The following is a 27,880-nucleotide window of genomic DNA, read 5'->3' on the forward strand; positions in this document are numbered from 1 at the left end:
TAAATATTTTCTAGTTATACGGGACCACATCCCATCCGTTTCCAGTGAAACAAACTGAAAGTGGAAAATGTATAAAAATCCATGTTATGTTCTTCTTTACAAATGAAGTAAATGTCAGACTGACATTTTAGAAATGTCTCATGACATATTGTCTCTAGAAGTGAATTATTCCACTTTTATTTTGTCAAAGAAGGAGAAGAAAATCGCTTTACTAGAATCGCAATGGATGAAAATCGCAATACAAATCCAATGGGGCCCTAGAATCTGTCGTGCTATCAGAGATAAAGGGTAATTTCCTCCTCTTTGCTATCTCGTGCTGCATCTCTCTGGGTGCTGAGTACATTCATCTATCCATTTGGTCACTTCTCTCTCCTGTAAACGACTGACATCCTGACGGCAAACGGCCCAAACTCGACCTGTCAGAGCAAGACCAACACCTGCATTGTGGCCGAGCTGCCAAAAGAGGAAGAGCATGAAAAGGGGTTCTGCAGGCGGGACAAAGGCCGCTGCCCTGAGCTGTTTGTGTTGGGAGATGTCGACCACTGATGCCATAAGCCTCCTTCTCTTTGCACTCCGCTGGCCCATTGTTGCCCTTGTTCAAATTTGCTCTAGGTTCTGTGGACCCCACCCTCATACATTCCTCCTTTCACTTCACCTTCACCATTCTTTTTTAAATCTGTGGTATCTCTCTCTCAGTATCTAGGACGTCCTTCCTACCACAGGCAATACAACCTGTTAACACGTCATCACTGTGTGCTGATAAGACTCTGAGACTCCACAACACTGCACTATACTCCATATTATACTACACTAATACTGCACTAATGCAACCTGCACAATTGGTCTATTTACATTTCATCAGACTGTTTAAGCAGTTGCACATTTTTGTGTTCTCAACTTGTATATGTTCAAATATTAGTTCTTGTATTTTCTCCTATTATTATTTAATGTACTGTATATTGTATGTACTTACAGTACATTGCATCTTAGTATTTAATTTATATTTATATTCTGTGCTGTGTGACTGATTTTGCTGCTGTAACACTGTAATTTCCCATTTCATTGGATCAATATCTATCTATCTATCTATCTATCTATCTATCTATCTATCTATCTATCTATCTATCTATCTATCTATCTATCTATCTATCTATCTATCTATCTATCTATCTATCTATCTATCTATCTATCTATCTATACTATCATAATCTATCTATCTATCTATCTATCTATCTATCTATCTATCTATCTATCTATATCTATCTATCTATATCTATCTATCTATAATCTATCTATCTATCTATAATCTATCTATCTATCTATCTATCTATCTATCTATCTATCTATCTATCTATCTATCTATCTATCTATATTTCTTTACATTTGGGCCCTTGATTATACCCTGGATACCCTCAATTATATGACATAATATTAGAAATACCTCTTAGGAGAACAATAACATAGGAGCAAAGTGGCTCAGCAATTTCATAACAATCGGGTTGATTAATCATCAAAATGTTTTGTAGACAATATGTTACACAATTATGTAGAAAAATGCCCAAATAACATTATCAAATCTCTTGTTTTGTGAGCTTAAAATACAAAAATCAAGGATATTTACTTTATTAACACTATATATGACGAACGCAGCACATCTTTCTATTTGAAAAGCAGAAACTTGATCATGTGCCGCATGTTTTTCCACTGTTAATGCTTTTTTTTTTTTTTTAAATATCTGAATTGATTATTCTCTTCAGAACAGTTGCAGATTATTTTCAAACGGATTAATCCTGTCATTTTCCAAAAAGGCTGAGAAGGTCTCAAACACACGAGAGCATTGACGCCGCTAGAAATCGCTCCAAACGAAAGATTTCAAATACACAAAACACCTCAAAGAGATCAATTCCCCCTTTGGCACTCCGGGTTTCAGAGGCTGAAGTGGTTTTGTAGTAGGAGAGAACCGAAATCTGCAGCCGAGACAAATAACTACTATGTATTCATTTCTTAACATTGTTAGATAATTAGATCATGTTTCATTGTGGAAACTTTCTAGGAGCATCAACAAGGTAAGATTAGTGTATCCAGAAAGACCAAATTCCTTTTTAATCAGTCCATTGTTACGAGATTTCGCATTCACACTTCTGTGTTAATAGATTTACAAGCTGTGTCATTTTGCAACTTGTGTGTGTCTGTTTCATAAAGAATAACCCGATACAGTTCAACACCTCTAAAACAGTTCCTGCGACATTATAGCTTTTATTAAAAGGACAATTCCTGTTGATTTTAACATGTAGCTCTGTTGTTTGGAAGTTTGGAGTAGAGCTGGGTAATATATCCATATTATATCAATATCGAGATATGAGACTAGATTTTGTCACAGATCGTAATATGGCATAAGTGGTGTCTTTTCCTGGTTTTAAAGGCTGAATTACAGTAAAGTGACGTCCTTTTCTGACCTTACCAGACTGTATTACACTGTATTACTATTATTTACCCACTTAGTCATTATTGGATTAGATTAGATTAGATTATACTTTATTCATCCCACAACGGGGAAATTTCCTTATTAATGCAGCAGCATTTTCTTCAATAACAGCAAAAAACAAAAAAAACACACAAACAAGTAAGCACACAAGAAATACAGGCAAACAATAGACAATGATTATAAGGTAGACTGAAAGGAAGCAAAATGGCGTCAAATAAAATGATTTTAAAGTGCGGTTGCCATGATACAAGAAACAATAACGCGGTGTAAGTGATGTTAAAATTAAATTGAATGTGTAATTAGAGTAATAAAGCAAGAGTCGGAAGCATAACATAAATGATATTAACCCGTGACCATAAATATATTGAAAAGTATCCATTATATCCCCATTACTGGTGATTATATATTAAAAAAATGTTATTGTGTAAATATTTTGTGAAAGCACCAACACTATAATATCGTTGCGGTATTGATATCGAGGTATTTGGCACAAAAATATCGTGATATTTGAGTTTCTTTGTATCGCCCAGCTCCAGTTTGGAGTGTTGTCAGCAGCGAGGAATACAAAACCAATCGCTGCCGCCTACACCGCGTTATAGGACCTCATAGGACACTGGAATCTGTGCAATTTCATTTCATACAGTGCAATATTTAATACATTAACCTTTCCATTACTGTGCAATACTTATTTACTTAATATTAGTACTTAATCATTTCATTCCATCACTGTGCAATATTATTTATTGAGTGTTAACACTTACCTATGCTTATTCAAGCTGATTTATATATGTATACTCGACAGTCACTACACTTTATAGCTTTGACTTTATATTTTTGATATTTTATACTGTTATATTCTTATATTTTTTTGTGTCAACGCTGCAAAGGGATTGCTTCAATCTCGTTGCACAAGTACCGTGTACTTGTGTATAATGACAATAAAGGCATTCTATTCTATTCTATTCTATTCTATCCTCCTGCTAGCGTTAGCACCCATGAGGCTGAAACAGGATAAGTTTTGAACGTGCTTCTAGCTTCTAAACATGTTCAAAATGTCATTACAAGTGCCCCCCCCATGGGAAGTGAACACAGTGCATGTCATACCCCCCCCCCCATGTCTTCAGCTGTCAAGTCTAAAATAAAGGCTGAAAAATGCCCAAAAATAATCCTAAAAATAAAATCAGTGCTAATTCAGCTGTGTTGAGTTGGCAAGGCGAGTGCTTAGGGACAACAACAAAAATATTTCCAAAAATAGGCATATGCTTACTTTTTAAAGGTGGGTGTCATAGTACAACCAGAAGGGGACAAGTTTTAATTGAGATAAGTTTGGAGACACTGGCTTTTTTAATCATTAAATTCATCAATATATATATATATATTTTTAAACTTTTTGGTGTTTGTAGACGGTCCCTAAGCAGAGCTGAATTTGCACAACTTTTATGCATTTCTTTAATATCTAGTCAGTCAGATGTTAGTCAGAGTCACTGTGGTCACATGGGGAAGCACTTAGCCCCTTAGCAAGCATAAGAAACAGATGCATTACATTACATAGTTTCACTTTTACTCCACAATTAAATTTGCCAGCTTTTTTTCTTTGTTTAACTGTTTCAAGAATTTATGAAAACAAAACTCTGCAGGTGTTACACATAAAGTTGGACTCATGCACATGCTCAGATTTGTGAAGAATGGGTTAGGCTAATGGGAGTCTTAAATATGAGAAATAGAGAGCAATGGTTCATAAGACTGCAACGTGTACATACAGGCCAATGCATTTCTTTAAAAAAAAGGGTCTCAGCTTTAAAAATGCTCCAATTTTAAATGAGTTTCATCAAAAGCAAAAGGTAGAAAAAGTTTAAAAAATATAAATAAAAACAGCCAAATTTAGAGTTTCAGCTCTCAGATTTAGAAATAGAAAATTGGAGATCTACATTTTGGGTTTTGAATAAAATGCAACCGAAGAAGGAAAAATAAAACTGAAACATATCTATCCAAAACAAAAAGACCGTAAATGGGATACATTAAATTGAAGTGTTTCTAGGAAGCATCCCTGCACCTTTTGACCCTTATTTAATACTGTTCTCAGTATACAAACGCACCGATGCTATCACCCCCCAGCACTGACACTGTTAATATAATAGTCCAAATGATGCGAGATAAGAGAGTCCCTTGAACCCAAACACTGAGCTTAACTGTGGCTCTTTTGAAGGGCATGAAGGGGTGGGGTGGGGGGTGGGAGTGGAAAAAGAAGTGTAATCTTCTCCTCTTATCTCCAACGACCCTCTTACACACACACACACACACACACACACACACACACACACACACACACACACACACACACACCTTGTTATCACACAATTATCATATACATTAGTCAACACCTGTTTCACTTAACCTCGTTTAATTAGGGCCATTGAAACGCTGCGCCTCAGCCAAAACAATGCCATCCGACATGTAAAATGTGTTGTTATGGTTATGGTTTAGTCAAGAAATGAACAAATAAAAAAAGGTTAGGCTCTGAGGCTTATAGGGCTGAACTGTCGTGGTTGTGTTCATTTTCTCATGAAGGTTTATTTTGGAGAATGGAACAACTTTTACGCGCGGGCTAATGTTTCGTTTGTTGATTCGCGTCATTGAACGCGATTGATTTTTGGTTAATTCAATTCACAAAAACTACACATCTGCAGGTGATGAAGTGGCAGAGGTGGGGTGTGGAGGCTGGCGGGATGTTGTTAACTGAATTCAGGCCACTTTCTATGTTCTCCGCCGATTAGCGCGAGACGTGCGAGGTGTTAAATTCGTCATCAGAAATGACACCAAACTGGTGTAAGCCCCCTTTCTCCTCAAAACTAAATAAAACAGACAAAATTAAAAAGTACAAAAAAAAATTAAAGTGCAACCATGTTGCCAAATGAATGTGGTTATTAGGCTATTCCTATTTAAAAAAACTGAAAACTTGAACTATATAAAGGTCCAAATTAGAAAAATCCAAACTATTTCCGATGGTAAGATGCTTTCATTGGTAGATGGAGCTGATGGTTCCTTCTGAGTTTTTCAGCTCTACAAAGAAAAGGTTGCATTTGCATTGGAACTTAAGTTCTCTTCAGAAATTAAAGCTCTGTGTTGCGATAAGAAGCCCATGTTTAGCCTCTCCACGAAAACGCTAAAAGGAACAGCGGAGGGCTTCTTTGATCGGATTTGTTGCCAGTGAGAGATGTGGCCCTTTTGAACGTAGCTGTCAGTCACTAGCAGTGGGCCCTCCCCCCTTCCTCCCCCCGCGAGCACACGCTGGCAGCTGGGTGTGTATAAATAGATCCAGGAGGCTGGCTCGCCACTCAAACTCGAATAGCAGGGACGCAGGAAAGATGCCCGCATCGCAAAGTGGAATTGGCAGCTTTTTCTTGGAGCGGAACCTCAGCATGCCGACTGGATATCACATCCCGCTGCTGGGATGCCCGCCGGGTGTGCAGCAGCAGCAACAGCAGCAGCAGGCTCAACATCTGGCAGCGATGGCAGCTGGAATTCCCATAACGTACTCAGGACTCCAGGGATACAACTTCATCCCCTTCCCACACCACAGGCACATCACACACATGGTGAGTTGATCATGCACAGCGTCAGTCAGTCGCTACATAAAATGCTTCAATGGAATCCTTACAACTTACTTTTTACTTAAAACGTGTGTAGAATGGGACGTAGAGACGCTCAACAACAACTAATCTATGAAGATTTATTCTCAAAGTTGTACTGAAGTTATGTTACTCTACAAAGCCTGAAAAGTTCCTGAACTCAGAAGGAATTCCCCTTCATTAGCCTACATTTCTATCGCTCATTAAATTGAGCGCTCTGGGTCAAGGGGCGCCAAATCTGTGCGTAATTGCGCACAATCGAGATTCCATTGCTCGCTCTTACGTTGCTTCTCTCTGTTTTCCAGAACAACGGTTTCGATTTGAAGGCCGCCTCTCCCTATCACCACGCGCTACTGGCCCGCGGGGGGGCTTTCTACCCCCCGTACCGCCCCGGGGCAGCAGAAGATCCCGGCAGGGTCGCCAAAGTGGCCACCCGAGAGAGCACCGGGGCGCTGAAGGCCTGGCTCAACGAGCACTTGAAGAACCCTTATCCGACCAAGGGCGAGAAGATCATGCTCGCCATCATCACGAAAATGAGCCTGACGCAGGTCTCCACCTGGTTCGCCAACGCGCGGCGACGCCTGAAGAAGGAGAACCGGGTGAGCTGGGCGTGTAAGGGGAAGTCAGACGAGGAGGACGACGAGCAGGAGGGAGAGAGCGACGACGCAGACACTTCCATGCACACCTGTCATCTGGACGAGGGGGATGAGGAAGAGCGTCAAAGCGACCGCGCAGACACGGATGCGCACGCCGAAAGCGCGTTAGACAGCTCGGCGTCGGTGGACGCGCGCTTGGAGATGCCGAAGCAGCCAAGCAGCAAGGATGAAGACAGAGAACTTGCACTTGTCAAGAAAGTTGAAAAGAGGGACTCTGATCCCACGCTATCCGCTTTGGAGAGTAAAGAAAACATTGCGAGTCCGAAACCCAAAATCTGGTCTCTGGCCGAGACGGCCACGTCAGAGACTGTGAAGAAACCTCTGGACAATATCTACCCCTCGGCCGGGAAACTGTGGCTGAGTGGGCTTCAAGAAACGGACTGTTTGTTCCGTCATGTTACACCACTCATGGACTTGTCTAAGCGGGTATTTAGACACTTAAGAGACAATTAGGAGACGTTTTCCACATCCTTTGCACTTTAAAAAACTTTCAAACTTCAGGGATTTTTTTTTTATTCCTGACGTTTGCAGTGAAATTAAAATCTGTTTCGAGACCAAAGATTAAAAACATGTTATTGTAAATAAATGTAGATGTATTTTTTTCATCACCGACATGTAAATTATGTGCCCTTTGTCTATCCATAAGGAAATAGTTTTGCTTAAATAAAGATCAGCTTCTAGCGAAATCATGACTTGTATTACTGGTCTTTGTTGGACGTTAACATTGAGGCAGTTACTTTGCATAAATGGAAATCTTTAAAGATATTTGTTTCCTTTGATGTGAAAGCCTAAACTATCAAATATTAAGCTCCAGTATGTAACATATATAGTTTGTGTTTGTGGGGCTCTTTCACAGAAGGTATGTTTTCCACTTAATTCTCACGTAAAACCAGAATGAAGTCGCCTTATTCTTGTAAATTAGATGAACACAACGATGGGAACTGTCTTACTTTGCATATGAAAAGTCTGACAAATCTTCCCAAACTTGTTTTTGGTCAACGTGTTTCTAGGTGATCCCTGCTTGAACCATGTCAGACCTACTAACATAAAAGTGGATATAGTTTATATTTGCGCTTTTCCCCCTCAGGTACAGTATATAGGCAGCATATGCAGGCTCCCAGGTCTGTTGAGGTTTTAGTAACGTTTAGGGCCTGGCAGAGGGATTCTGGACCATGAATCTCACAGGTCTCCATGTAAATTCAAAGAGCTGTATCTCCATTAATCCGGGGGGTTCCTGGGTCTTCCCTGCGGCCTCACCTCTCCATGCAAATCCCTACAAACAGGAACACACAGAGGGCAGATTAGCCCTGATCCGAGTCTCTTTTCTCACAACAAACTGATGAATCCAGAAGACTATCATTTCCTGAAAACTTCAAAAACATTTAGAGCTACTGGTGCGTAAAACTCTCCTTTTGAGTTGGACTTTTAAACTTCTCTACTTCTTTACATTTCCTGTTTCAGGCTCAATGAATAATTACTTAAGGTGTATTATTACACCATAGACTACAGAGCTGCAGAATTAATTGCAATGTGGACTAGTGCAATATCCAAATCGCATTTTGATAATAGGACGTCAAGATCTTTTTTAATTTTTTCTTCACAATGTTATAATTTTTTTCAAAATTTTACTCTTCATTTTTATTTTGTTTATTTTAAAAGTATGATTTTCTCATTTTTTATTTTTTATTGTTTTATCGTTTTAAAATATATTTCTAATATTGTTTGCTGGTTTGTGTTGTTTAAGTTTTTTATTTACATAAAGAACCTGTTTTAAATGCTTAATGCCCCCCCGTTGATGGAGATGTACGCACATTAAGCCCCTTGGAGGGGTTTCGGCAGCATGGGCAGTAACACGTTTGTGGTATATGCTTCTGAAGTTTTGTAGTGAAATAATACATCAATCAATCATCGCATACAAATCTACCTGAACCAAAAACATTTTTGCAAAAATAATCAGACCATGAATCTCCGTATTTGATACCGGAAACAGCAATAATCTCCATTTCGTGAATCCATACGAATATCAGTCAAAAAAATATGCAGAATTTAAATCTTCATCTTTGCAAGCCCTTAGAACAAGTAACCAGCAAGGGGACTTGCCCGTGCACTTAGCCCCCCCGGAGAGTCAGATACGACGACTTGTTCTCATTGACAGGTGCTCAACTATGGGCGAGGTGAAAGCACCAGAGTGCGTGACAGTGATTTTAAAGTTCGACTGTAATCAGTCAAATGAGTCGGCAAACCACAGTTCTTTTTATGATTCAAGAATTAGATCTCTGGATCATATCCCGATGCACCTTGAAACCGCCATAAATCCCCTTCGAACCACGCGTATACTAAACTGCCGGAACTTCTGAATGTCATTTTTATAATTTTAAGGCTTTTCACAATACCAGCGTAGTTCCCTGGCATCCACGGGTTCAACCAACCAGGACAATGTTCATATATCGCATACTTTATGCTGCCTGTATCCCAACCAAAAGGAAAAAAATGATTTGTAACAAGTTGCAGCTCACAGAATCTCACTGAATCCGTGGGAAACAATTCCTTTAATACGCCACAAAGTATTATGAGTCTCTGACATGTCATATACTTTGAAAACCCCTGCAGTGGATATACACACCATCCACCAGCAGGAAATAACAAACATTCCCATGAGTTAACATTCGAGATGCATACATTTTAATGCAAGTAAAAAGGCTTTTAAATGACATGCTGTTTCCATGCAGCATAACACTTCATAACACACCTTGTGCAAATGTATACAAGTAGCTTATACTTATGTACACAAGTCTTCTTCTTGGGAAGAATGAACATAAAAATGGATCACATTCAAATACAATGTAAACAGTAAAAATGAGCCTACAATTAAAAAACAAATGCTACCAACCTTAAAACTAATGCAGTAAAGCCATATACTATAGTATTGTCACACTATCTTCTAATATCTATTTACCGTAACGTCATCTTTTAAACACATTATTTAAATATATCGCTACTACCGGTATGTACATCTAGATACAAAAGGAAACAGATACACAACGGGTTACATTCATAACAGTTCATACTGGACTGTCCGCTATGATCCTAGACCTCTTTCACACCACTGACCAGGTTTAACCAGGGTTGTCTGATCAGTGTTCAGACCATTCAGTCTACATGGGTATGTCGCTTTTATGGCAATTCAGAAATAACCTTGGTCCCCAACCCGGTTGCAATGCATTACAGTACCTTAAATGCAGAAATGGACCGGGCTATCACGCCATAGTCAGTAAACAGATGACATATTCACATACTGCAGCCTGTCTGTATATTAGTAGAACTAATGTCTCATAGCTACTTGAATTAGTCATTGTACAATAGGGAAAGATAAATAAAGCACAAATACATATCGGATTTTGTGCAGTGATTTCTCCTTCTCTGCATATTTATTGCAGCAGGTGGACAAGGAAGACTAGTAGCTACCTGGGTCGCGAAGCCGAGCAGATCGAGGAGGGTTACCCCACTGAAGCACACAGTCGACCTGGGTGTTACCCTGATTAAGTCGTTGGTGTGAAAGCGGTACTAGCGTAGCTGTCAGTAATTGTATGTGGTTGGGATTCCTGTCGTGACAGGTGTGACGATTTCCCATGCTCCTCAGTCACCAACTTTCCATTCTCAGTGAGAAATAGACCTGCTGATATCTCCTGGCTCTGCTGGTCCTCGTTTTCCTCCGGCGTCCCCGCACCGCCCTCCTCCTGTGAGGACTGGAGCTCAGGCAGCTTCATGGACTCCTCGTCAGTGGCATCTGTCGGGTTGGTTATCAGTACTTTGGTTTCTCTCAGTGGCTGCCTTCCATCTCCGAAACACGATCCAACACAGACCTAAAGGGTGAAATAGGATTAAAATGGAGAAATATATGAAAAATAGAAAAGTGTGTTTACAAGTATCATATTATTCAGATTATTCCACTTGGGATCTTCCACATGAACACAAAACCTGGTTTCCTTTTTTAGGGTAAGGGATTGAGAATAACTCTGTGAATGTGTTCTAAACTTAAATTAAATGTCACTTAAATAAAAGTTTGACATTTTGGGAACTACTTATTTGCTATCTATGTTAAGAATTAGAGGAGATAATTAATTTTACAATTCATAATTTTATCATTATTGTTGTTATTACACACTACACACAGACCTGAAAAATATATATGCTCAGGTCCTATACATGTACTAATGGAGTCAGAGTGTGTGTGTGGGGGTGGGGGGGTATTCAGTGCCTTGTGCCAGCTGCCAGTCCACACTCCTTAGTTTGGTCTGAACGTGGACTTGATCCGGCGACCCTCTGGTTCCCAAACCAACTCCCTACAGACTGAGCTACCGCCTCCTCAAAGGATGCTAACCTATACAGTACCACTCTTATGCTTGCATGCTTATTATGATGCTAGTGACCACAAGCAGTTAGCTTAGCATAATGACTGGAAACATAGGAAAGCTAGCCTAGCTCTGCCCAAAGGCAAAAAAAACAAGACTTTTTTTAAAGTTAAGTTCAGCCACGGATTAAATAAATGACACCCATGTTGTCTTTGGGTCCAATTTGACCCATTTTCAAAGTATTTTTTTTAATATGTGAAATAAAGGAAGTCAAAACACGGGTGTAATTTTTTGGAAAAACAGCAAAAAAGAAAAGAAAAAAGAAAATACGAAAACTTTGTAAAAACCAACAAAAACGTTAAGATAAGGGGAAAAAAGGGAAAACAACACACCTGTTAATGAGGCTGAAATAAGCTAATATTGATACCCCACTGGCTGCAGCTTCATATTTAACATGCACGCATAAAAGTAATATTGATGTTTTAATCTTACTTGTAAACAAAGCAAATTAGCAATAATAAAGTGTGCATATCAAAAAGACACTGGAGTGGGAAAGTGATTGTTGGAATTTAAGCAACAATGATTTTCAACATAATCATTCACAGTATATATATATTTTTTGTAATATAAGTGTGATTAATTGGATTATTTCCAGAATATTACTGGTAACTTTAGTCAGTTTACTGCAGTCAACAATGCACATAAAAATCGATTTACCTTTACCTTTCCATGTGCGTCTTCTTGTTTCCCAGAAGGAAGAAAAACAGAGAATTAGTATATCAAGTGCATTATTGAAACTCAATACATATATCATAATAGAGAGCATTTAGATCACAGCATACCTTTGCATAGCCAATACACAATTCCAAGTATGGCTAAAGCCCCAATCCCAAGAGCCAGAACAACGATGAGAACTATGTGCCTCCTTGAGGTTTCCTCTGCAATACAAGAAAAAGAGAAAAAAAAAACATAAATAATCAAATCAGCAAATAATCAAAATTTGATGTTGGCTCCTAACCATCCCAAAATCAACTTTACATATTAAATTTTTGCAAGCAAACTCTTATTTTTAAAAGGAAAAATTCAATGAAGAACGTGACTTTCCCAGTTCAAGGCGTTTCACTGTTGATTTGGTGAGTAAATGCCACATCTTTCCAAAAGTAAAATGATAAATAATCATGGTTGACCAAAACAATTGTAATTATGATTCTCCCCCCCATAATCTGTAGCCCAGCAACATCACAAAAATACAGGATAATTATATCATTTGAGTAGACTAGGGGTATTTATTTAGAATAATAAAGAACTCTGTACTAGGACAGAAAATGGGTTTATAACACTGAAAATAAGCTTTTATATATATATATATATATATATATATATATATATATATATATATCTATGAGGTCATAAGGAGCAAGGTGGCATCCCCTTTCTCTGTTTTGCCCGCACAGAGAATTTGCCCCCCCCCCCCCCCCCCCATGAGAGAGAGACATCATGGCTTTCAAATGAGCAAAGTGGCAGTTGGTCATCGCCCTCCTCCTCAACAGCTACAGACTCAGAAATGGCACATCCTAAGGAAAGCTCATTGTGGGACTGGCTCTAGTGGCTGGAATTCTGGACAAAGGCTGAATTTTGGGAAAGAGACTTCAAATACAGTATTAGGGGACCACTAAGGCCTATATAAAAGAGACTTCAGATACAGTATTAGGGGACCACTAAGGTCTATATAAAAGAGACTTCAGATACAGTATTAGGGGACCACTAAGGTCTATATAAAAGAGACTTCACATACAGTATTAGGGGACCACTAAGGTCTATATAAAAGAGACTTCAGATACAGTATTAGGGACCACTAAGGTCTATATAAAAGGGACTTTAGATACAGTATTAGGGGACCACTAAGGTCTATATAAAAGAGACTTCAGATACAGTATTAGGGACCACTAAGGTCTATATAAAAGGGACTTTAGATACAGTATTATAGGAACCACTAAGGTCTATATAAAGAGACTTCAGATACAGTATTAGGGGACCACTAAGGTCTATATAAAAGAGACTTCAGATACAGTATTAGGGGCCACTAAGGTCTATATAAAAGAGACTTCAGATACAGTATTAGGGGACCACTAAGGTCTTTATGAAAGAGACTTCAGATACAGTATTAGGGGACCAGTAAGGTCTTTATGAAAGAGACTTCAGATACAGTATTAGGGGACCACTAAGGCCTATATAAAAGAGACTTCAGATACAGTATTAGGACACCACTAGGGTCTATATAAAAGAGACTTCAGATACAGTATTAGGGGACCACTAAGGTCTTATGAAAGAGACTTCAGATACAGTATTAGGGACCATTAAGGTCTATATAAAAGAGACTTCAGATACAGTATTAGGGGACCACTAAGGTCTATATAAAAGAGACTTCAGATACAGTATTAGGGGACCACTAAGGTCTTATGAAAAGACATTCAGATACAGTATTAGGGGACCATTTAAGGTCTATATAAAAGAGACTTTAGATACAGTATTAGGGACCACTAAGGTCTATATAAAAGAGACTTCAGATACTGTATTAGGGACACTAAGGTCTATATAAAGAGACTTCAGATACAGTATTAGGGACCACTAAGGTCTTATGAAAGAGACTTCAGATACAGTATTAGGAGACCACTAAGGTCTTTATGAAAGAGACTTCAGATACAGTATTAGGGACCACTAAGGGTATATAAAGAGACTTCAGATACAGTATTAGGACACCACTAAGGTCTATATAAAAGGGACTTTAGATACAGTATTAGAGGACCACTAAGGTCTATATAAAGAGACTTCAGATACAGTATTAGGGACCACTAAGGTCTATATAAAAGAGATTTCAGATACAGTATTAGGGGACCACTAAGGTCTATATAAAAGAGATTTCAGATACAGTATTAGGGACCACTAAGGTCTATATAAAGAGACTTCAGATACAGTATTAGGGACCACTAAGGTCTATATAAAGAGACTTCAGATACAGTATTAGGGACCACTAAGGTCTATATAAAAGAGACTACAGATACAGTATTAGGGACCACTAAGGTCTATATAAAAGAGACTACAGATACAGTATTAGGGGACCACTAAGGTCTACATAAAAGCATCCAAAGAGCACCACGTCATGGGACCTTTAAGCTGGTTTTAAATGTGCTCTAGAAATAAACTTCACTAGATCTGCCACACATCAACATTCTAGAGGAAGCACGAATAAGAAGGTGTGAAGATTCTCAGGAAGTCCACACTCATGTTTTAAATGATTAAAAAGGGATTCTTTAGCCATTAATACACACATGTAAACTGTGCGGAGATGAAAGCTTCTTATAACACGGTCTAAACCACAGACCAACATAGATTTATGTGATGTACAGTCTCAGCTCCTACATAGTTTTGTTTTGAGCAAGACGCCAGTAACCACACAGCTGCAGGCGGCAGGGTGAGAAACCTTTACAGTCGACCAGCCTACGCGCAACTCACCGCAGATGTTGTCAGATACGTCTGTTCCGCTTTGTCGAATACGGTATCCACTCTCACATCTGCAAATAAATGTCACAGTGTTAAAGGATGACCCTGGTTTCAGATTTAGGTGATTATTTGTCCTGAAGTGTCCTATTGGGTACTTGGGTGCCCAATGGACAATTGGGAAAAAAAAATGACAATAAGTTCTGAACAGTGGCAGCAGCACTCCAAAAATACAAAACAAATCTATAATATTGCCAGTTTACAAAAGAATCTTCTTATGCTGATATGTTACAGCCAACAAGCCGACCAGCAGTGCCATCCTCCTCTTTTTATAGACAATGAGCAATCATCCCTTCCACAATCATAAATAATATACCACAGAATTCACATACAAACGGAAACCACAATATCTTGTAGATAAAGGGACATAGTTCTACAATCTAAATACAGTTTGAGGCCCTACTTGCAGGAATCCTTCAACTCTGGGGCTGGGCATTATATGTTGTAATACATGTTATATCGATATCACGATATGAGAATAGATATAGATTTTGGATATCGTAATATCCAGTAATATCCAAATGGTAAGTGTTGTCTTTTCCTGTTTTTTTATTCTAAGGTATGTCTGATATATGTAGTATTAGGGACCACTAAGGTCTATATAAAGAGACCTCAGATACAGTATTAGGGACCACTAAGGTCTATATAAAAGAGACTTCAGATACAGTATTAGGGACCACTAAGGTCTAAATAAAGAGACTTCAGATACAGTATTAGGGACCACTAAGGTCTATATAAAGAGACTTCAGATACAGTATTAGGGGACCACTAAGGTCTATATAAAAGAGACTTCCGATACAGTATTAGGGACCACTAAGGTCTATATAAAAGAGACTTCAGATACAGTATTAGGGGACCACTAAGGTCTATATAAAAGAGACTTCAGATACAGTATTAGGGGACCACTAAGGTCTGTATAAAAGAGTTGTTTGTTGTGTTATGATTGTTTTGCTACTGGATGCCTACAATTTCCTTTGGGATGAATAAAGTATCTATCTATCCATCTATCCATCTATCTATCTAGTGATTTGTCAGTACTTACTCTGTCCATTCCATACAGACACTGTGCCATGAGCTGTCGTTGGAAAACGTCCCTTCAGGGCATTTCTGACACACTGTGTCCTCCATATGGGTGGCTAAAAAACATTGCGATAGATTCAGCACACTGCCAAAACAAAGCTGATCATTCTTAAGTATTTAAAGAAAAAGATGTGTCATACCTATGTTTTGAACCCCGTACCCTGGTTTACAGGGTGTGTGCGGCACACAGGTTATGCATTCTTTACTGGAGCAGTGGAATCCCTCTTTACACACACAGGGGCTTTGTTTCTTCTTGCTTTTATGGACAGCAGTCTGAAAGTTTTTATCTGAAAGAAGAATGGACGTGAGTCGTACACTGTGTAACATCAAACTAAAGTCTATCAGTTTGTAGTGTAGGTAACAGTTTGGTTTCGATTGCCTTACGTGGGTCGCAGTATGGCTGACGTTGACACTTGGTTTCCTTTGTGTATTTTTCCTGATATTCATTGTCCCCACAGTCTACGCACTGAGGATCCTGACAAGAGCTGGGGGGGGATGATGACGACATTCTGGTCCCTGAAAAACAAAGTGTTAGGACTGGATGTTAGAATCCTTTGAAAATTCAGCACAAGCACTGGGTGCGTGTTACACCGGGGGCTGTAGAACTGTGCAGTATTGTAGTATTTGTCTCAAGTAGATGTAGTAAATGGGGACCCTTGGCTTAAATGAATAGTTTGACATATTGGGAAAGAGTTAGTTGAAACGATTGATCTTGTATTTGTTCGTTAAATACAAAACAACAGCTTGAATACGGATAATTTAGCTTCACGTAAAGACAGGGTACAAGCGGTTGAAGTGGGTTTCCTCAGTAGGTGGGGGGGGGGGCTGGCGTGTCCCTTAGAGACATGGTGAGAAGTTCAGTCATCCGAGAGGAGCTCGGAGTAGAGACGCTGCTCCTTTGCGTCAAAAAGGAGCCAGTCTTGGGTCCTGGGCACCTCCCTAGGGAGGTGGTCCAGGCACGTCCAGCTGGGAGGAGGCCTCGAGGAAGACCCAGGACTAGGTGGAGGGATTATATCTCCAACCTGGCCTGGGAACGCCTCGGGATCCCCCAGTCGGAGCTGGTTGATGTGGCTCGGGAAAGGGAAGTTTGGGGTCCCCTGCTGGAGCTGCTGCCCCCGTGACCTGATACTGGATAAGTGACTAGGATGGATGGATGGACGTAAAGACAGGAAACAGGGGAAACAGCTAGTCTGGCTCTGACTCCCAGACTCCAAGTGGACATCTTAGATTTTCCCCCAGAGTACCCAAAAGATGATCAAATCACAGTGATATAAAACATAAGCATACAAAAAAAAACTTGACACAGCTTTATATTTAACACACAGAGTGGTATCGATTCATCTACTGTATATATCTATATATATTTAATGTTCTGTGGACATGAGGACGGGGAAAGAAAAAACCCAATGCAGGAAAAGAGAGAAGCAAAGAGAAAGCAAAAGTAAAAGTTTTTAGTATCATTATTGAGGCTTTTTGTGAAAAGACAGTTATCCTGAAACATGCTGCCTTTTGCCATCTCTGTCTTCTGAATTTTTAACGTTAACATTAATCATTAACCTTTAATCCTTTAACCATTAATCATTCCATACATGTTTTTTTTTTACAGTCAGTGAATGAGACACCAGTGAGTGTCTATGTGACTGCAACAATAGACTAAAAACAACATGTTCCGAGATTATTTTGAATTAGGCATGCAAACAAATGTGTTACAGTGGTAAGGTAAGGTTGCAACGTTAAGATAATGTTAGGCGAACGTTCTCTAAAGGTTTCAACGTTAGAATAACGTTAGGGGAATGTTCTCTAAAGGTTGCAACGTTAAGCTAATGTTAGGTGAACGTTCTCTAAAGGTTGCTACGCTAGGATAACGTTAGGGGGACGTTCTCTAAAGGTTGCAATTTTAGGATAACGTTAGGGGAATGTTCTCTGAAGGTTGCAACGTTAAGCTAATGTTAGGTGAACGTTCTCTAAAGGTTGCAACGCTAGGATAACGTTAGGGGGACGTACTCTAACGGTTGCAATTTTAGGATAACGTTAGGAGAACGTGCTCTAAAGGTTGCAGCGCTAGGACAACGTTAGGGGAACGTTATTTAAAGGTTGCAACGTTAAGGTAACATTCGGGTAACGTTCTCTAAAGGTTGCAACGTTAGGATAACGTTAGGGGAATATTCTCTAAAGGTTGCAATGTTAAGATAACGTTGGGAGAATGTTCTATAAAGGTTGCAACGTTAAGATAATGTTAGGGGGACGTTCTTTAAAGGTTGCAACACTAGGATAACGTTAGGGGAATGTTCTCTAAAGGTTGCAACGTTAGGCTAACGTTAGGGGAACGTTCTGAGAACATTCGATGTAACCACAAACTAACGTTCCCAGAATGTTAAGAAAACTTTCCGATTAACCAACACACAACCAAAACGCAACCAAAAGACAACCAAACCTAACCTTCGGAACATTCCCGCAACCAAAAACGAACGTTCCCAGAACGTTCTGGGAACCAAAAATTAGCTGGGATGTTGTTTCCATGTATTGTATGCCCTGCAGGGACAGAATGAAGTGTTGGAAGTTGTGTGTGCGTACCTGGACCACACATTTTGCAGCATTGGCCATCCAGCTCATGTTCAGTCAGTGGGTCACACTGGGGCTGAGCAGTGGTCATCGCCTGCAAGACAAACAAGTGGGAGACATAAGAGAGAATGTCTTTTGTCATATCTTTTGTCCTCTGTTGTGTCTCCCTGTCTTCACTGTTGGTTCACTTCCTCTAATAGAAAACGGTCACTGGGCGTGGTGGAAAGTACCAAACATTCAAGAAAATGACAGTTTTGAAACTGACAGCCATGTGCTTATCGTTCTTCCTTTTCATTTAGTTATTAATATTAATACTTTGCGCATAAGGAATCAGGAAAAAAGCATGGGATTTCACCGCAAAACGTATGAATTGTCACTGCTGGAAACCGAAAGTGAAAGTATTTTTTAACAAACGTGCGTCATAGGTTGTAATCTTGAAATAAAACGCGCAACCTGGACCAATGTGTAAGATTAATCTATTTCTGAATAAAAGATGGATAGAATGAACTAAAAGTAGCATGATTTATCTGAAATTTAATTTCACACCAATAGACGGTAAAGGGTATTGCAGCTGCTTTCAGTTATCACCACTCACAATCTATGTTATTTTTAAAGTTTAAGACATGATTCATATTTTTAAAGTTGCTTACCACAAAGCCCAGCAGCAGCAGCAGCAGCAGCAGCGCGTGCATCTTCCTGAAGGTTGTCTCTGTCCGCGTCCACACTGTCTGGGTGCCTGTAGATGATCTGTCTCTTCTACTAGAGTGAAGGGAAAGGAGGGGCTGCGAGGGGGGGGGGATTTCCTCTTCACTTGACCATTTCCTGTAAATTATTTGTGACGTAGCCTACCGTCTGTTGGGTTTTCTATCCTTTCTTTTTGCTGATAATAATTAATAAATTATATATTATATATATATTATATTATATATTATATATAAAACCTGTTTTTTAAGTAAAATTATAATTGTTCCCTGGATGGAAATGAAGTAATTTTTTTTTTTGTTACTTTCTTAAAATTTTTATATACATATATATATATATATATATATATATATATATATATATATATATATAAAAATTGTTCCTGGATAGAAAATTTTTTGGGGAAAATTATCATGACTTTTTTTAATCACTTTCTTAAATCTTATATACATACTGTGTATATATATATATATATATATATATATAATATATATATATATATATATATATATTTTTTTTTAAATTATTTTCGTAAATTTTATTTATATACTGTATATGTATACAATTTATTCTTCAAGTCAAATTGGAAATTAAAAATTTTCTTTGTATGATGCTGAATTATTCAAACATTGTATAGCATGTTTATAAAGTTTAAAAAGTAGCCTATTAAAAAAAGAATGTCCAGAAGTAACATGAATGTCTCAAATATCAAATATCATACCCCCGCCACGACATGAAAGCTCGTGCTTGATTTAGAAAGGACATAGTGTGTAATACACCAATAGCCTAAAATGTACATAAACGTATGCAAATAACTATAAAACTACTACTAAGATGAGGAATACTCCCTGCCAGTGTTGTGTCATGATATTTTATTATATTATTAATGTGTAAGCATCTTATTACGGTTGCAGATGGCTGAGGGGGAGCTAATTGGAAGTTTTATCCATCTAGTTCAGTCTACAGCTACAAATAATATTTAATACACCCATTGTATTTTTTGTATTTAAAATGTCAACCTGCAAAGAAACCAATAACTGTATAGCTGCAAATAAATGTAATTCATTAAAAAGCCCAATATTCCTCTCTGAAAGTAGATCCCTGGAGTCACATGGAAAGGGATTACTCGAGTTAGTAAGTACTTAGGTTTTCCCACAGGGAATTAATATAAAATCATCTAAGTATTGCCATATTCTCAAACTGTATGACTTCTTAGGAACTGTCGGACTGAGAAAGCCTTGTTGTGTTTGCTCTCGGTCACACCTGCTATTGTAGATTCTGTAATTACCCCTGATTGAGGGATTCCCCCAAAAAGTTTTCATGGGGGGGTTTCCCATATGATCACCAACTCCTGGCGAAGGTGCGCCTCTTATGTTCAGACATGCGCAGTGGCCATTTACTGTTTAAAACAAGACACAGTACGCCCCGTGCCTCTGTTTGATTAGGAAGAACCGAGTCCAACCGGCTGCCGTCCCGATTCTGTTGCGCGTATTTTTGCAATTACGGCGCATGTACCGGGCACGCCAAAAAGCATGCGCACTCAGATTGTTGTAACCTTTTCCCTCGCTGGAGATTCCAACGGGCTCCTAGTGTCCTTTCCTTTGCACACACAGACAATAAACCCATTTTAATGGCATATTTAGACATTGAGAATGAATTTGTACTTCGCCCTTATATCAGATCTTCGGTTTTGTAAATTGTTTCAGTAGAAATCAGACTCTACCTTCATGCAATTCCTGGTTATGTGATGTCTTATCATTTCTGTCCCCCTGTGAGAGGCAAGGCATTTTGAATTGTTAATTATACAGTAGCAATGGGACCTGGACACATTTTTTAATGTCTTTATGTGACGTAATGACATTTGTGTATACTTTTTGTGTGCATTTTCTCATAATGGACTTGCTCAGCTTGTCATATATGGATAAAAATATTATGAACACCGAGTGAGGCTGGGGAGGAAGGGTGGGTGAAGGGGTTTTGTTGATGCTTTTCCTTGATGTTTTTAACTTTTTCTTATGTTTTTGTCTGTTTTTTTCAACACTTTTCATGGCTTTTCAACGTTTGACGTTTTCAACACTACATAGCACTAACTTATTAACTTTAGTTTTGAAGGTATTTTTGGTATGTATGGTCAATGAACCTCACTCACAGAAAATTTGACCTATTGTTTGAGTTAGAAAAGCAGAAATTAGGAATTATTTAGACTAAAATGAAAGGAATGGATGTTGATGGATAATCACAGACTGGAATATGTCAACTTTTACTCAATACTATTTCAAAAACACTTCTTTAAAATTGAATAAGACGCCCCAAAATGAATGAAAGTAGAGATGTGTACTTGCCAAAGAGCGTTGTGTGGAATCAATCATGTTATTTTGGGGAATCAAAAAGAACATTGATATAGGAAAACGGGTAAATTTAACCCGAGGACAACATGAGGGTTAAGGAGGTCCATTTTTACTGTATTGACATTACAGAAGTCTCTCGTTAGCATCTTATGCTACTTGTCGCAACGTGATGCATGCACAACTCCCATCTGCACTCGACTCACATTGGGTAGCGACACGGCCAATGACAATTTAGACCAGCTCCCCCGGAGACTGAAACCAGGATGTATTCAAAAACCCACATCTCACTCAAAACAGCAAGTTTTTTTTACAGTGCGTATGTGTGTGGAAGCACCAGAGACACAAAATAACACCCCAAATCTCAGAAAAGGTTTTTTTTTTTTCATAACATCACCTTACACTCCTGTTCCCTGACAAAACCTTTGATCATTGTCATGCATTCATTGTTCTTAGTGTTTTCTTTTGTCTTGCAATAAAATTAAAAGAAAAACCTTACATTTAAGTTTTAGTGATTTCTAGTTACGTTCTGTCCTCTGTACAGAAGAAGCAGTTGACCTTTTTTCATTAACCCTCATGTTGTCCTCGGGTCAAATTGACCTATTTTCCTATGTCAATGTTCTTTTTAATTACCCAAAATAACATGACTGATTCCACACAACGCTCTTTGCCAAGTACAAATCTCTACTTTCATTCATTTTGGGGCGTCTCATTCAATTTTATAGCATTTTGAGAAAAAAATTGAAGTGTTTTTGATATAGTATTGAGTAAAAGTTGACATATTCCAGTCTGTGATTATCCATCAACATCCATTCCTTTAATTTTAGTCTAAATAATTCCTAATTATTTATACCCAAAACATTGGGTATAAATTCCCATAAATGAGGTTCACTGACCATAAATTCCAACAATACCTGTAAAACTAAAGTTAATAAGTTAGTGTTATGTAGCGTTAAATGTCAAAAAAGCGTCAAAAGTGTTGAAAACGGGGACAAAACCGTGAGAAAAAGTCATAAAAAGCAACAAAAAGTGTCAACAAAAGACTTTCACTTTTGACAGGAAGACAACACAACGGTTAAGTCGTATTTCAAGGGTATAGAAAAACCCATTGTGAGTGTGAATCCATGGGAGATATAAATTGCATTAGTGTATTATTGTGGGTTTTAGGAAAGAGCTCCATGTTTCTTAGCCCTGGTAAAACAGGGTGAGGAGCAGATTAAAGTGACTGGAGAAACACTGTGTGTTACTGTGGGTGTGGACGTACAGCCACAACCTGAAGTGTAACCTGAACTGAAAGAGGGCGGTGGTAATAAGAGTGTCACAAATCACAGCACTCCTGCTTTCACAAGTCACAGGAGCAGATCTCTGTTTAGGTCTTGCATGACGGAAAAACCAGATCTTTGCTATAAAAGAGGATTAGTTTCATGGACTGAGCAGTTGCATGGACGTTTCCCGTGAAATCTGAACATTTATGATGCCAAATTTAGGATCCAAGAAGAAAGGCAATCCATCCAGAATGGACAGAAACACTGAGGACTTGCCACAGGTAGGATTTCACTTCATATACATAGACAAGGCAGCAAGCATCAAGCAATACATGTCTTTTCAAGTTCTAATTCACAATGACTGACTATAAGTGGAAAACCAATGCTTCTGCAGATCAGCCCTCTCGCTTTCATTAACATCACCTCTGTGCAGCAAGAGGGGTTTGGGTTTATTGGAGTCTATCAAACATTTCCTACTTCCTCAATTGAACCTGACTTCCCTGGTGTAGTAGTACTTTCCCACAAAGAAACACCTAATTACTCAGAAATGTGACAGACGACTGATTTAAGAAAGACAATATGTTCCGGTAATGCATGCATCATGCTGATTACACTGTGAAACACATTGGTTCCTCTTTATAATTCCAGTGAATTGAGTCTGACTTGTCTTGTGTCTCTTATCACCATAATGCATAATCTAAAAGAACTCTAAAGCAGTGAAATATTACTAAAGCAAAATACTGCATGCCAGCTAACTGGAAGAGCATGAAAGCCCTGAAGGAGGTTTGTAAATTGCTTTGTAGTACCCCGTATATTTGTTTGTTTACCAAATGCAACACTGTAAAAGGCTAGATTTAGTCACAGGGACATGCATATTTTGGGAAATATTCACCAAAATTGTTCACATGCAGTGTGCAGTTTACAATGCATGAAAACATGAAAAGAAAGATTATACAGTGCATTTTTTTTATTGTGTTGCTGTGCCTCCAGTTGACCAATGAGATGCAGCTGAGCATTATGACCAAGGTGAAGAACGGAGAGTTGTCCATCGAGGATGCCCTGAACCAGGCCATGAAGGGCCGGAAGCAGCTGGTCGAGCAGAAGAACCCGGCTCAAGAGGTACCAAGATTTTAAACCAAGATTTCTCAATAGGTTGATCTCAAAGCTATCATATTGGCCTGGGTTTGAATATGCCATACTCTATTTTGAGGAAAATGGGAGACTTAGCATTTGATACAGGTGTACAACCTCCCTTATCTCCACAACACATACACATTAAAGTGTTATCAATCTTTTCTGTTAACTCTCTGTCACTTTGACATATAATCAGTTTAAAGCCATTATTTGCCTCTTATATTGCTTTGCGAATGACCTACTTGTAAACCTGTCTTGTTTACATTTTAATGAGCTGCTCAGCCTGCTGGATTGGTTTTAAAAGTAATGTGACTTTGGCCGGTTTTTATTCACTCAGAGATAGACGGAATGTGGCGGCCTTTGTTCAGCGCCTTAGCAGGAAGCACTTTCTTGAATGATTACCGTCTTTAAAAAGACCTTTTACATTATTCCCTTAAAGGGGTTTTCCCATAAGGTATTCATATATAACATTAGAGCTTTTTTGACTGTTTTTGCAGAAACCTCAACCCTCACAGTGCAACTTCAGTGTTCACAAGCACAGCCACTACAGGTGGCAGAAGAGAGTTCTTCAGGTGAGTTTAAAAAAAAAAAAAACATTTAAGATGGATAAACAGCCATGCTAGCATCTCTGTGAAGCTGTACTTAAGCCCAGCAGTGCTTTTGCGGTTTAGCATCTTAGTTTACAACATTTGCTAACAACACAACACAAGACATTCAAGCCAGGAGACCGGGTCCCACGTGTCATGATTTGTAAGCCCAACCGCCCCGTTGTTCTTTTCCTAAACCCAACCGTCCCATTGTTCTTTTCCTAAACCCAACCCGTTGTTCTTTTCCTAAACCCAACCCGTTGTTATTTTCCTAAACCCAACCCGTTGTTCTTTTCATAAACCCAACCTGTTGTTCTTTTCATAAACCCAACCCGTTGTTCTTTTCCTAAACCCAACCCGTTGTTCTTTTCTTAAAACCAGCCCGTTGTTCTTTTCCTAAACCTAACCCATTGTTCTTTTCCTAAACCCAACCCGTTGTTCTTTTCCTAAACCCAACCCGTTGTTATTTTCCTAAACCCAACCCGTTGTTATTTTCCTAAACTCAACCCGTTGTTCTTTTCATAAACCCAACCCTGTTGTTTTTTTCCTAAACCCAACCCATTCTTCTTTTGCTAAACCCAACCTGTTGTTCTTTTCCTAAAACCAATGCGTTGTTCTTTTCCTAAAACCAACCCGTTGTTCTTTTCCCAAAACCGTTCCGTTGTTCTTTTCCTAAAACCAACCCGTTGTTCTTTTCCCAAAACCGTTCCGTTGTTCTTTTCCTAAAAGCAACCCGTTGTTGTCCCGCCCTCCCACAACCTTAATTTAAGGGGCTGTGTTCATTTCACAGAATTATTCCGTGGGTCCATCACAGACTTTTAAGGGGCCATGTTAATTTCACTTCAGTCTTCCGTGGGCCCATCACAGAATTTTTGGTAATTCCTTGAAACTTCCACAGAATTTGAGTTAAGGGGCCATGTCCATTTCATGGAACTCTGTGAGATCAGTTTGGAAACAAAAGAATTGACCAAATTAAATTTGATCTCATGAAGTACTACGATATTTGAAAAATTACTCCAATGATGACCAAGGTGATTATAATTCATTCAGAGGGGTGCATGAATGTGTGAACCCAATTTAAAGAGGTAAAGTCAGAGGACCAACAAAGTCAGTATAGGCTTTATCCTCTGGGGATAGATAGATAGATAGATAGATAGATAGATAGATAGATAGATAGATAGATAGATAGATAGATAGATAGATAGATAGATAGATAGATATCGATCCCAATAAAATGGGAAATTACAGTGTTACAGCAGCAAAATCAGTCACACAGCACAGAAAATAAATGTAAATGAAACACTAGGACACAATAGACATACATACAATATACATGAAATAATACTAGGAATAAAAAACAAGAACAAATATTTGAATATATACAAGTTGGGAATGCAAAAATGTGCAACTGCTTAAATAGCATGATAAATATGTAAATAAACCAGTTGTGCAGGTTGCACTTAGTGCAGTATTGTGGTGTCTCAGAGTCTTAACAGCACACAGTGATGAAGTGTTAAAGAGAGCATGAACTTCTGTACAGACTCAAATGGCAATCCGTCCAACAGTTTTTGAGATATTTAAACGTGGATCAGATTGCAATCAAGTATAACCACTTTCACTGTGTTACAGTAGATGTAATAATATAACCTCTCTCATTGTGACCCACCCAGATTGATTTCAAGACCAAAATGCTGTGCAGCATCGATAAAGGAATCATAAAGCGACAACTTCCCTTTTCCAGTGTCAAGGGTTGTGACGATGGAGTGGGTTCCAGGTTCTCCATTTCCTTTAAAGGACATCATGATTATGATTTGGAGGCCACTTCACTGGAGGACAAACACAAGGTGAATTATACACTGACAGTGCTTACATTGGGGGATTTACTGGAATTGTTGGGTCTTTGGAAATGATGGAGTGTGGTCTGGACCTATTGTATCTGTAAAGTGTCTTGAGACAATGACTTGAAACCATAAATACAGGTCAATTGAGTTTAAATGGTAGAAGGATTTAATTTTTGAGGAGCTGCCATGCAAGGTGCTGGCCTGCTTTTTGGGAGCAACTCTGGCTTCAGTGTCTTGCTCAAGAAGACTTTGACATACAGACAGGTGGAGCCGGAGATCGAACCACCAACCTTGTGATTAAAGGACGACCTGCTTTACCTAAAAGTCCTTCAAATCATACGACCAAAAAGGCTGTTTATTCCTACCCTCTAATATGACCAATAGAAGCGTTTTCATTTCAGTTAGCGCCCCTAGCAGTAGCAACAGTTTTGAACCCTCATGTTGTCCTCGGGTCAAATTGAACACACTAGATATAATTTCCTATAAAAGAGGTTTATTGACCGTAAATTCTAAATAACTGTAAAACTAAGTTAATAAGTTAGTGTTACGTGGTGTTGAAATGTCCAAAAAAGTGACAAAAATTGAAAAAAGCGTCAAAAGTGTTGAAAAAAAAAGTTAAACATCATCAAAATGTTGATTTTCAATTTTGACTGGAAGACAACACAAGGGTTAAAACAATGTGTACTAAAAGGAGAAAGGATGTACTTTCATTACAGTGTATTACTTTGTGGCCAGTTGTTGTTGAAGCTTTCCTTCGGACTTTTTCATACTGGTGATCATCTCTTTTCAAGCAGATGATGCAGCTGGTGAATCAGATCATTTATGGGAACATCTACAATGATCCTGAAGAGGAGGATGCAGAAAGATTTCAGCAGCCTCAAGCGTCACAAAATCTTCGGGAAGGCGTCTTGTTGCTGCACAGAGGGGGCCTGGCATCAGTCAGATGGGTGAAGTACGGCTGTCTCCTTGTTATTTAAAGCTGCTTTTAGAAAAAAGTTAATGTGGAACAAAGTTAGTGATGAGAAAGGACATTATTTTCTTTATCAGGACCGTATTTATATAGCGCTTTCTAGTCTTAACAACTGCTCAAAGCGCTTTTATATCAAGGTCCCACCTACTCATGAGATACAGACTCACACACACATTTACACTCATATGGCGCAGCGTCGGACGAGGACACTTCCACGTGGGACTGCAGGGCCAGGGATTGAACCACCAACCTTCCAATTGGCAGACACCTGCTCAACCACTAAGCCCCAGCCGCCCGTTTACTTGTTTAATTCTCACACCGTGGAAGTAAAAAACTAAAACCCCTCTTCAGACATAGCTGACATGTTAGTTCATAAAAAAACTTCAATGACCTAGTTAAAGTCGAAAAATGACATCTTCTCCTTCCCACTCACTGAAAAGTCCTGCGTGAAAAGTCTCCTACTTCACTGAAAAGGTCCATTCTCACATGTGTAGATTGAAAACTAGACCACAACTTTAGTGAAATAAGGTTTAAGGTCATTTATGAACAGTGTCTGCATTACATTGTTAGTCCACCAGTTATTGGTTCAGTAATAATTGGCCTCAGAAATCTGATTTTGGTAGTACAAAACAGTAAACTACACAACTCACACACACACGCTTACATTTACAGACTTGGTGGAAGCAAAAATAATGCAAATAATGTTTAACCCTT

The 27,880-nt window shown here is 38.8% G+C and overlaps 2 protein-coding genes across 5 annotated transcripts; one reads left to right on the forward strand and one right to left on the reverse strand.

Annotated features, from left to right (window-relative positions):
- Positions 1–5,605: 5,605 nt before the first annotated feature.
- irx7 (iroquois homeobox 7) lies at positions 5,606–7,257 on the forward strand. Its single transcript, XM_032520465.1, has 2 exons — positions 5,606–6,081; positions 6,420–7,257. The coding sequence occupies exons 1-2, from the start codon at positions 5,851–5,853 to the stop codon at positions 7,221–7,223; spliced, it is 1,035 nt and encodes a 344-aa protein (XP_032376356.1). The 5' UTR covers positions 5,606–5,850; the 3' UTR covers positions 7,224–7,257.
- Positions 7,258–9,429: 2,172 nt separating this feature from the next.
- Positions 9,430–19,114, reverse strand: cd40 (CD40 molecule, TNF receptor superfamily member 5). Of its 4 annotated transcripts, none has more exons than XM_032521576.1 (9): positions 18,973–19,114; positions 18,335–18,416; positions 16,145–16,276; positions 15,901–16,047; positions 15,723–15,816; positions 14,636–14,694; positions 11,965–12,060; positions 11,846–11,862; positions 9,430–10,633 (listed from the first exon to the last, which is right to left on the reverse strand). In XM_032521576.1, the coding sequence occupies exons 1-9, from the start codon at positions 19,012–19,014 to the stop codon at positions 10,310–10,312; spliced, it is 993 nt and encodes a 330-aa protein (XP_032377467.1). In that variant the 5' UTR covers positions 19,015–19,114; the 3' UTR covers positions 9,430–10,309. The 4 variants fall into 4 exon arrangements, with proteins under 4 accessions (XP_032377467.1, XP_032377466.1, XP_032377465.1 ...); XM_032521575.1 differs by having other exon boundaries at positions 11,840–11,862; XM_032521574.1 differs by having other exon boundaries at positions 11,846–11,869; positions 11,963–12,060.
- Between the last annotated feature and the right edge of the window lie 8,766 nt (positions 19,115–27,880).

This window comes from Etheostoma spectabile, chromosome 7 (genome assembly GCF_008692095.1).
Source record: "Etheostoma spectabile isolate EspeVRDwgs_2016 chromosome 7, UIUC_Espe_1.0, whole genome shotgun sequence".
In the NCBI taxonomy this organism is placed as follows: Eukaryota; Metazoa; Chordata; class Actinopteri; order Perciformes; family Percidae; genus Etheostoma; species Etheostoma spectabile.

Excerpts from the sequence above, each read along its gene's own strand:
- cd40 (XM_032521573.1), bottom strand. The coding sequence starts at position 19,014 with ATGCACGCGCTGCTGCTGCTGCTGCTGCTGCTGGGCTTTGTG. Across the intron at positions 15,817-15,900 it reads GTACGGGGTTCAAAACATAG|CCACCCATATGGAGGACACA; the intron begins GTATGACACATC and ends AATGTTTTTTAG. Across the intron at positions 11,870-11,962 it reads TGTATTGGCTATGCAAAGGT|AAACAAGAAGACGCACATGG; the intron begins ATGCTGTGATCT and ends CTTCCTTCTGGG.
- irx7 (XM_032520465.1), top strand. The coding sequence starts at position 5,851 with ATGCCCGCATCGCAAAGTGGAATTGGCAGCTTTTTCTTGGAGCGGAAC. Across the intron at positions 6,082-6,419 it reads ACAGGCACATCACACACATG|AACAACGGTTTCGATTTGAA; the intron begins GTGAGTTGATCA and ends TCTGTTTTCCAG.